The 10,306-nt window shown below is 39.8% G+C and overlaps 1 protein-coding gene across 1 annotated transcript in view; it reads left to right on the forward strand.

The window, feature by feature from the left end:
- Ube2d2 (ubiquitin-conjugating enzyme E2D 2) overlaps window positions 1-9,130 on the forward strand; it is a 41,988-nt gene extending 32,858 nt beyond the window's left edge. The window contains exons 3-7 of the mRNA NM_001393772.1: window positions 118-149; window positions 230-307; window positions 388-493; window positions 2,772-2,865; window positions 7,480-9,130. Of these exons, the coding sequence (NP_001380701.1) occupies window positions 118-149; window positions 230-307; window positions 388-493; window positions 2,772-2,865; window positions 7,480-7,525 (356 nt within the window). The 3' untranslated portion in view covers window positions 7,526-9,130. The remainder of the gene's footprint in view (window positions 1-117; window positions 150-229; window positions 308-387; window positions 494-2,771; window positions 2,866-7,479) is intronic.
- The last annotated feature ends 1,176 nt before the right edge of the window (window positions 9,131-10,306 follow it).

Genomic DNA, 10,306 nt, shown 5'->3' on the forward strand with positions numbered 1-10,306 from the left:
TTTATAAATAAACTATTTATAAATGAGCTTTGATTCGGTACTGGGAATGAGAGGTTCTACGGTGTAGGTGTAATGCAAATATTGTTAATTAATATGGTGACTTTTTCTTTCTTTCAGTGTTTCATTGGCAGGCTACAATAATGGGGCCAGTAAGTATTCACTTTAATTCCTTAATTAATAATTGTTTTATGTAATTTATTCATTTTTAATCTCACTCTCTTATCAACAGAATGACAGCCCCTATCAGGGTGGAGTATTTTTCTTGACTATTCATTTCCCAACAGATTACCCCTTCAAACCGCCTAAGGTAATTAGTATATGATCATTGCTCTTAAGATGCTCTGTATGGTACTGGTAAACCAATCACAAAGATTTCTTTTTCTTCAGGTTGCATTTACAACAAGAATTTATCATCCAAATATTAACAGTAATGGCAGCATTTGTCTTGATATTCTACGGTCACAGTGGTCTCCAGCACTAACTATTTCAAAAGGTAATGCAATAGTTGTTTGGTATCAAGGTGAAATAACTGATTTTTATGCAGGGTGTAGATGTGTACACCGTTGATACCAGCACTGGGGAGACAGAGACAGGCAGGTTTCTAAGTGCCAGGGCTGTGTAGTGAGACCCTGTCTCAAAGAGGAAAAAGTAACTGCTTTTTTTTTTTTTTTTAAAACAGGTCTCTGTTGGTCTATCTTGTTAAAATTATCTTTTTTTAAATTAATTATTTTTTGTATATTATATCTGCATGTATATCTTTGCTCTGTGTGTGTGTGTGTGTGTGTGTATGTGTGTGTGTGTGTTGCCCCCAGAGGCCAGAAGAGCGTGACCTGTTAATTGAATTATAGAGTTAGAGTGAGCTAGCATATGGGTACTGGGAAATGAGCAGCCATTGTTCTTAACTGCTTAACTTCTTTCCAGTCCTGGCTTTTTTTTTTTTTTTTTTAAATAACTCCTGTTTCCTTTTTAAAAGGACCAGTCTAGGGCTGGAGAGATGGCTCAGTGGTTAGGAGCACTGACTGCTCTTCCAGAGGTCCTGAGTTCAATTCCCAGCAACCACATGGTGGCTCACAACCATCTGTAATGGGATCTGGTCCCCTCTTCTGGTGTGTCTGAAAAGAGTGACACTGTACTTACATAGATTAAATAAATCTTTTTTTTTTTTTTTTTTTTTTTTTTTTGGTTCTTTTTTTCGGAGCTGGGGACCGAACCCAGGGCCTTGCGCTTCCTAGGCAAGCGCTCTACCACTGAGCTAAATCCCCAACCCCTAAACTGTTCTTCTTAATTTGAGTATGTAGACCCTTTCTGCCATATGCCAGTGTTACTTAAGTATATTTTATGCAGTTGTTTTAAGGAATGATTAAATCTTGGAGGTAGGCTGAAAAGAGTGACACTGTACTTACATAGATTAAATAAATCTAAAAAAAAAAAAAAAAGGCTGGGGATTTAGCTCAGTGGTAGAGCGCTTACCTAGGAAGCGCAAGGCCCTGGGTTCGGTCCCCAGCTCCGAAAAAAAAGAACCAAAAAAAAAAAAAAAAGGGACCAGTCTCCCTTAGTTTGTAATAGTATTTGTTGATACAATGGAAAACAGTTGAATTTTGGAGAATTGGTCCATAGTAAGATGCAGGTTGTTGATTGTGATGCTCAAGAGCAGGTAGCCGACTGCAGTGGTGGTATAAACACTGTAACCCTAAGAATGGTGACTGGTCGTGACTGACTGGAGAGCAGGTTTGAAACTAGTGCATGATACAAGAGTGAGGTCCTGCCTTGAAGTGAAGTGAACCTTCTACCAAGAAAGGGAGTGATGTGATTGTGTTGCTTTGTTTTTAAAGATTTATTTATTATATAAGTCCACTGTAGCTGTCCTCAAACACACCAGAAGAAGGCATCAGATCCAATTACAGATGGTTATGAGCCACCATGTGGTTGCTGGGAATTGAACTCAGGACCTCTGGAAGAGCAGTCAGTGCTCTTAACTGCTGAGCTGTCTCTGTGGCCCTGTTTTATTATTGTGCCCATATGCTATCTCCTGCCTTACATTGCTTCCAGGAATCAAGCCCAGCTTGGCTGGCTGTTCAGCCAGTGTTTAACTTGCTGAGCCATTCATTTCACTTGAGTCCTGTTTGTTTTTGTTGATGGTTGGGGTTTTGTTGTTTTGTATTTAAGATTGGGTCTTACTCTATAGTTTAGGCTGACCTTAGATTCTACAGTGCTGGAATTACAAGAGTAAACTATTATGCCTGGTTAAAATTTATTTCATTTTTGAGACATATCCTATATTCCAGACTATCCTTGAAGTTTCTGTGTGACTGACTGTGTCAGACAACCACTCTTCTGTTGTTGGAAATTTGACAGCTTGATTTTTCTCTGAGTGATGGCTTCTGAAAACTGAGGTTCTCTGGTACTGACAAGTATTCTCAATCTAGGATTTAGAAGAGCTGTTTTTGTTCTGCTAATAACTGAACTCAGAGCAGAACCTCATACACACTATGCGAACTCTCCACCATTAAGTTACCTGCATTCACAATTCTGTGTTCTCTTAACATTTTGGCATATCAGGTTGGGTTTTTGGTGGTGGTTTGTTTTTCCCTTGGTAACAGGGTCTCACTATGCTGCTGTGGGTGGCCTTGAATTCACAGAGATCCACCTTTTCACCTGCCTCTGCCTCCTGAGTACTTTGATTAAAGACCATGCCCTGCCTTTGATGTTTAAGCCTTTTGCTTTGGTCTTCTACTAATCTACACTTTTTTTTTTTTTTTTAAATATCCCAGTACTTTTGTCCATCTGTTCTCTGTTGTGTGATCCCAATCCAGATGATCCTTTAGTGCCTGAGATTGCTCGGATCTACAAAACAGATAGAGAAAAGTAAGTATCACCTCTAGATGGACGACTGTCAGGCATGGGTAAGACTGCCTCACAGCTTCTTACTTGTACAGTTGAGTATAGACCAAATGTTTAAGATAAACTCCAAGGGGTACATGGAACAGGTTTCTATACAAAATATTATAAATAGATGATACTGGTCTCATATATAATTGTCTGTTGTAACTTCTACTAAAAACCTTTCTTACAGTACTTTTCTCTTTTAACCTTCAAGTGTTGATTGGTTTTTGACTTGTGAATCATTGTGCATCAGGTTCCCATTTATTTATCTTACATATAGTTTGGTAAATAATTAATGGAAAAAATAATTGACTTTACTACCACTTGGCATAAAGGTGCCAAATCTTTTAAAAACAATTTTTGATGTAGAATTAGGTATTTTAGAACGGTATGCTATATGACTTATTTAAGAATTATCAGGATATCAAAAGTGACCTAAAGAGTTCTAGTCATTTTTGCTTTTGTGTCTTACTTGTTGAGATTATGATGGAACTATATAGGATATAGGGGTTTTTGGCTTTTTACATGCACGCTTACACGCACGCACGCATTGGATTCTATTACAGATGGTTAATGGTTGTGAGCTGCCATGTGGTTGTTGGGAATTGAACCTGGGACCTCTGACCTCTGAAAGATCAGAGCTCTTTTTTTTTTTTTTTTTTTGGGTTCTTTTTTTCGGAGCTGGGGACCGAACCCAGGGCCTTGTGCTTCCTAGGTAAGCGCTCTACCACTGAGCTAAATCCCCAGCCCCAAGATCAGAGCTCTTAACCACAGAGCCATCAGTCCAGCCCTGCTGTTTTGAGACAGCATTTCTTGTGTAGCTCAGGCTGGCCTGGAACTCAAAAGATCCTCCTGTCTCTGCCTCTCAATGCTGGGATTAAAGGCACATGCTGCTGGTGGCACCAGCCTTTTATCCCAGCACTCAGGAGGGAGGAGAATGCAGATTTCTGAGTTTAAGAACAGCCAGGTCTGGGGTTGGGGATTTAGCTCAGTGGTAGAGCGCTTGCCTAGTGAGCGCAAGGCCCTGGGTTTGGTCCCCAGCTCTGAAAAAAAGAACCCAAAAAAAAAAAAAAAAAAAAGAACAGCCAAAACAACAGCAATGTAAAGGAACCCTGTTAGAACACCTCCCAACCCAAAAAAAGTGTACGTGCCACTGTACCTTTCCTGTGGTAGTCCACATCTTTGATCCTAGCTCTTGTGAAGCAGGGACAGAGAAAGACCTTATCTCACATTAATTAATTAAAAAAATAAAATGTTACACATGATTACTTAAAATCTGTTGTATTAAAAAGTCATAGATACGGGGTTGGGGATTTAGCTCAGTGGTAGAGCGCTTGCCTACCAAGCGCAAGGCCCTGGGTTCGGTCCCCAGCTCCGAAAAATAGAAAAGAAAAAAAAAAAAGTCATAGATACAAGCTGAAATGTTGTGGTGCATGTCTGTATCTTTAATTCTAGTGTTTGGGAGGCAAAGGCAAGCAGATCTCTTACAAGTTCAAGGCCAGCCTGGTGTACAAAGTGAGGTCCAGGAAAGACAAGGCTATATAGAAAAACCCTGACTCATTGGGAAAGAAATGTTTTTTTGTTTTTTTTTTTTTTTTTTGGTTCTTTTTTTCAGAGCTGGGGATCGAACCCAGGGCCTTGTGCTTCCTACGTAAGCGCTCTACCACTGAGCTAAATCCCCAGCCCCGAAAGAAATGTTTTTAATGTAGCTACACCAACAATAGGGAATTCTGCCACTAATTCTTAATTTTGTTGTGCTTCTGACTGAATACCATTAATAATCATGTGTTTCTGGCTGAATTTAAAATGTCTTTAATATTGTGTGTTTGCATGTTGCCTGCATGTTTGTTCAGAGGGCACAAATTCCCTAGAATTGGCTTTAGATGGACATGAAGTACTATATGAGTGCTGTGATTTGAACCAGGGTCCTCTAGAGAAGCAGCTGGCTCTCTTACCTGCCAGCCATCTGCTTCTCTCCACACCCTGCAGCTTTACTTCCTTATTTACTTACATTACTGAGGCAGGACTTCACTAAAAACCAGGCTGGCCTAGAACTCACACAAATCTACCTGCCTCTGCCTCCCAAGTATTGTGGTTAAAGGTGTGTGTCCCCAAACCTTAGCCACCTTATTTGTTTGCTTAATGCATTATACATTACTGCTTGTTTTGGTTAGAAACCATTTTGTTTAATATCTAGAACTGTGGCTATGAGTGTTTCTCAGAAAGATATCCTAAGTCAACATAGTACTAATATTCAGCAGATCATTCATTTTTTAAAATTTTTTTTATTATTTTTTATTCATATGAGTACACTGTAGCTGTCTTCAGACACACCAGAAGAGGGCATCAGATCTTACTACAGATGGTTGTGAGTCACCATGTGGTTGCTGGGAATTGAACTCAGAACCTCTGGAAGAGCAGCCAGTGCTCTTAACCCCTGAGCCATCTCTCCAGCACCTCATTTTTTAAAAAATAAAATTTATTGCCTAGAGGCAGAGACAAGTGAATTTCTTCAATTTGAGGCCAGCCTGGTCTACAAAGGGAGTTCCAGGACTACACCAAGAAACCCTACCTGATGGTGCATTCCTGTTCCCATATCTATGAGTACCCTGTAGCTGTCTTCAGACACACCAGAAGAGGGCATCGGATCTCATTACAGATGGCTGTGAGCCATCCTGTGGTTGCTGGGAATTGAACTTGGGACCTCAGGAAGAGCAGTTGGTGCTCTTACCTGCTGAGCCATCTCTCTAGACCTCCCTTTTAATTTTTAATTATTTTTATTTTATATACATTAATTCTTAGCCTGCATGTATGTCTGTATGTGGGTGTCAGATCCCCTAGAATAGGAATTACAGACAGTTGTGAGCTGCTGTGTGGGTGCTGGGAATTAAACTAGGGTCCTCTGGAGGAGCAGCCAATGCTCTTAACTGTGAGTCATCTCTCCAGCCTACATTGCTGTTCTTTTTCTTTTTTCTTTTTTTTTTTTTTCTTTTCTTTTTTTTGGCTTGTTTTTGTTTTGAGATGGTCTCATGTAGCTGAGGCTGCCTTCTTTATTCATTGCGTAACTTTGGGTGCTCCTGATCCTCCTTTCTCTACCCCCTGAACGCTGTGATTACAGGTGTATTCTAGACTCACACAGGTTTTCTCTGTTTATTTTGTGACTGGAATGTTTTACAAATTATTGAAGTAAACCCTACCAGAAGGAGTTGTTTACTAATATAAAAGAAGGTTTTGTTTTGTTTGGAGACAGTATTTCACCATGTACTTAACTTGCTGCAGCTTGATATGTATACCAGGCACAGATGCCCACGGCCTGTGACTTCTTCTAAGTGCTAGGACTAAAGAAGTGCACCACCATGCTCATATTCAGCTTTTTATATTTACTTTATGTGTATGAATAGGTGGGAGTTCCATTTATGTATATGTACCACATGGATGCCTGGTACCCACAGAGTCCATGAGACGGAGTTGGATCTCCAGAACTGGAGTTGCAGGTGTTTGTGACTTGCCTGCCCTGTAGGTGTTAGGAACCGAGTGAGGTCCTCCTTAGCAGCAGCAAGTCTCTTACCTGCTGAGCTGTCTCTAGCACTGTTGTATTTTTATGAGACAAGAGTAATACAAGCTGGTCTCGTTCTTTTTTGTGTGTTTTAAGACAATTTCTGGAATCTCATGCTCAGTCTCCCCACTTAGCTCACTATGCTATTTAAATCACTTAAATGTTTTTAAGAACCATATAATATTAAATTACATAGTCAAGATTCTTAGATAATCAGGTGTGTTGACACATGCCTATAAACCTCCAAAGCTAGGAAGATTGCCGGTTTAAGGTTAGCTTTGACTACATATTGACACTATCGAAAATAAATTTTAAAAAATGACAGTCAAAACATAAGATGGCTGGGTGGTAGTGGTACACCTCTTTAATCTCAGAATTCAGGAGACACGGGCAGGTAGATCTCTGTGAGTTCAAGGCCAGCCTAGTCTTCAACTTGAGTTCTAGAACAGCCAGCGTTGTTACACAGAATAACCATGTCTCAAAACCAAAAGACATAGGATGATGCACATACCAGCAAATCCTAATCCTGAATCTGAGTCCGTTGGATACACATGATCTTACTGTATCCTAGTATAGGCTTATTTATAATTGGAGGTAAAGCTAGACAATGGTATGTCTTTGTAATAGTAACAACCAACAGCAACAATCCAAGAGGAATGCCACAGGTTTTGAGGCCATCCTACTTTTTTTTTTTTTTTGGGGGGGGGGGTTCTTTTTTTCGGAGCTGGGGACCAAACCCAGGGCCTTGCGCTTCCTAGGTAAGCACTCTACCACTGAGCTAAATCCCCAGCCCCCCATCCTACTTTTAGATAGATCACGATCAGCTCTGATTTTGAAGTGAGACCCTAGCACAAAGGGCGGGGGTGGGGGTTATGGAGCAAAAGGTGGGTATGTGCGAAAGAAATTAGAGGGAGAAAGTTGATTTTGTTTGAATGTTTTCCAGTTATTGCTTTAAAATTACTAGTTGGGATAATGAATGAAATATGTTGCTTATTGACTCCTTACCTATGTTAAGCCAAGTTCTCTTTGTGTGTGTACAGGTACAACAGAATAGCTCGGGAATGGACTCAGAAGTATGCGATGTAATTAAAGAAATTATTGGATAACCTCTACAAATAAAGCTAGGGGAACTCTGAAAGAGAGAAAGTCCTTTTGATTTCCATTTGACTGCTTTCTATGAGCCCACGCCTCATCTTCCCCTGTGCACATGTTTACCTGACACAGCAGTGCTGCGTGTTGTACATACTTGGAACAACAAACTAGAAATACTGTACTTCTGTACCAACATTGCCTCCTAGCAGAGAAGTGTGTGTGTGAGAAGCCAGTTCTCCGGGCGTAACCTAGGTGTGAGACTAAAAGCTTTCCTTATTGACTTAACTTTGGATAATGGCAAGATGTGATGGGTAGTGGGTACACAGCGTGTGCTTGAATGGGAGGAAAAAGCTCCAGTGACCCATAGGAGATGGTCCTTAAGTGGACTCCATCTAATCCCCTAACAGTCGTGAACAGCATGGTGAAGAGCGTGAAGCTGTTTCTGTATTCCTTTCATCCTGAAAGACCTACAGCTTAGGAGAAAGTTATGACCAAGCAGAGTAAACTACATGCTGTATTTTAAGGTCTAAGTTTAACTGATCAACATTTAAATGGACTGGAGCTGTTAGTACATAAAGTGTGATGGACTTTGTTCCCAACACTTTCATATCTCCCTGCCCTTTCAGCCTTCCTCCTTTTAGCCCCTTTCCATAATCTTTGGTTTGTATGTGGTTTCTCAGTTAATACATAGCTAATAGCTCTTATTTTTCTTATGTTTTTAACTGCTTTAGGCCTATTTCGATGTAAGGGTGAACATTCATTTGATGGAAACACTTGTGTATATTTAAAGACCCAGTTGCTCCTCTGGAGCTTGTACGTTCAAGAATGATTAATCTGTGTAATAAACTGATTACTACAGTCATTACATATAATTTTGTGTGAATAGGCTTTTTGATTTAAAAACTTGGTCTAGCTAAGATTAGTGGTGGATTTTTCCTCATCCCTGAAATGTTTTCATTTATATTTGTTGCATTTCAAAATCATGAAACAATTCCAGTTTACATACTAAAAGAGATGTGAGAGTAATTTTATTAAACAAGATAGAGGCGTAAGCTTAAAGGCATTTTCATGAAACTTACATGTGCACCATTCCAGGAACATGACTGTTAAACTAAAGAAATTTGCTTTGTTAGTGAAAGTGAGCAGCACTTCACTAGAACCTTACGACAGTCTCTTGGTACATAGGACATAGGACACAAGGTGTTGCTGTTGATGAGCTAATTGATTGTAACTATAACGAGTAACTGACCAAACCTGGGAAACATGAGCACAATCTTGTATCGGAGAGTCTACGTTATTACTTTGCACTAACATTTGCAGGATGTCCATTGGTTTTAAATTGTACTGTATGTGGCTTTTTGAAGTCTTCCTTTGACTCTAGTAAAATGTAGTTTGGAATTTGTAAACAACTGTTAATCCAGAAACATTCATGTGAACTAGGCAAGTTATCTCCCCTCATCCCTTTTCCTAACCTAAATGTAAGCCAGGCCAGCTTGAAGGCCATGGCTGACGCTCTCTAGTCATCAGGTTCTTTGAAATGCATCTTTACACTCTTGCACAAAAATTGAGGAATAAATGACCACTGCTTTTGGTTTTAAACTTGTCCACCTGTCTCATCTCTCGGTGTCAGTGTTCCTCCATCTCAACCTGTCAGCTAAAAGTCTCTTAATTAGTAGCTGGCTGCTTACACGAATTTCGGGAATTGCTATAGTATCATCTCCTTGGCCTTGCAGACAATGGCTTTAACCAGTTGTGAAAGAAAAATTCAGAATTGAACTCTAACCAGAAATTACCATGTATCATTACTGTTGTAGGCAGATGGAAGTTCACTTCTGGGTGCTGTGTGTATGTCTGTCTGTTTCAGTGGGCCTCAGTCCTTGCAGATTCTAATCAGGTATTCTGCTATTGACTGTATGCCTGCTGCAGTGACTGGTTTCATTCTTACTCTACTACTCACTTGGGTTCCATTGCACAGCTCTCATTTGCCCATTCTTACTTGCCTCTCATCTCAGAGAACTGCTATAGCCTATTACCATTTTTTTTTTAAGTTATAGTGTGGATTTTTTTTTTTTACAAGCGTGCTCTTGGTATTTTTATGCTAAATAAAAGCTGTCAGCTTGATGTGCAAGTTTGGATGGTCACAAATAATATTGGGCTGGGAAATGCAGTTTGAGAGTGAAGCACTTTAGTCCAGTTGTTTAGATTCCCTTCCCACAGTAAGGAAACAGACACTTGGGCTGACTCTCACATAGGCTCACAGAAAGTTTTTCTGATGTCTAAAGGCTAATGTGAACCAACCTTGTTTTTTTATTCTGGTGAGATAATGGTTACAAAAGAATGAAAGTTATAGGGTTGGGGTTTGGGGGGGTGGCTTAGGTTAGTAGTTTAGACAATTTTGTCAAGGTATATTCAGAGCAATTTTTTGGTAAAACCAAACCATTGCAGATTGGCATTGCTGGCCAATAGTCAAAGGCATCCTTGTCCTGGTAACTTTGTCTAGAACAAAGGTATAGCAGTACCATAATAGTGGTTAAAGAAACAGGTTTGTGGAAAAAAAGGAAAATGTGACTAGTGACTGATGCTTTTTTTTTTGCACTGACTTAATGGTAGGAACATTCCTTCCAATCCCACTTTATATCTTCCCTTGTCTGCAGTTAAGGGCAAACTCTGGCTTTGTCTTGGAAATAGGACCCTTAATACTTGTGCTGAGATTTCAAAAGAACTGTCTTTTGTTCCTGGCTCTTTGGATTGTAGATATACTACTTCCTTGTCTCA

Source organism: Rattus norvegicus, chromosome 18 (genome assembly GCF_036323735.1).
Source record: "Rattus norvegicus strain BN/NHsdMcwi chromosome 18, GRCr8, whole genome shotgun sequence".
NCBI lineage: Eukaryota > Metazoa > Chordata > Mammalia > Rodentia > Muridae > Rattus > Rattus norvegicus.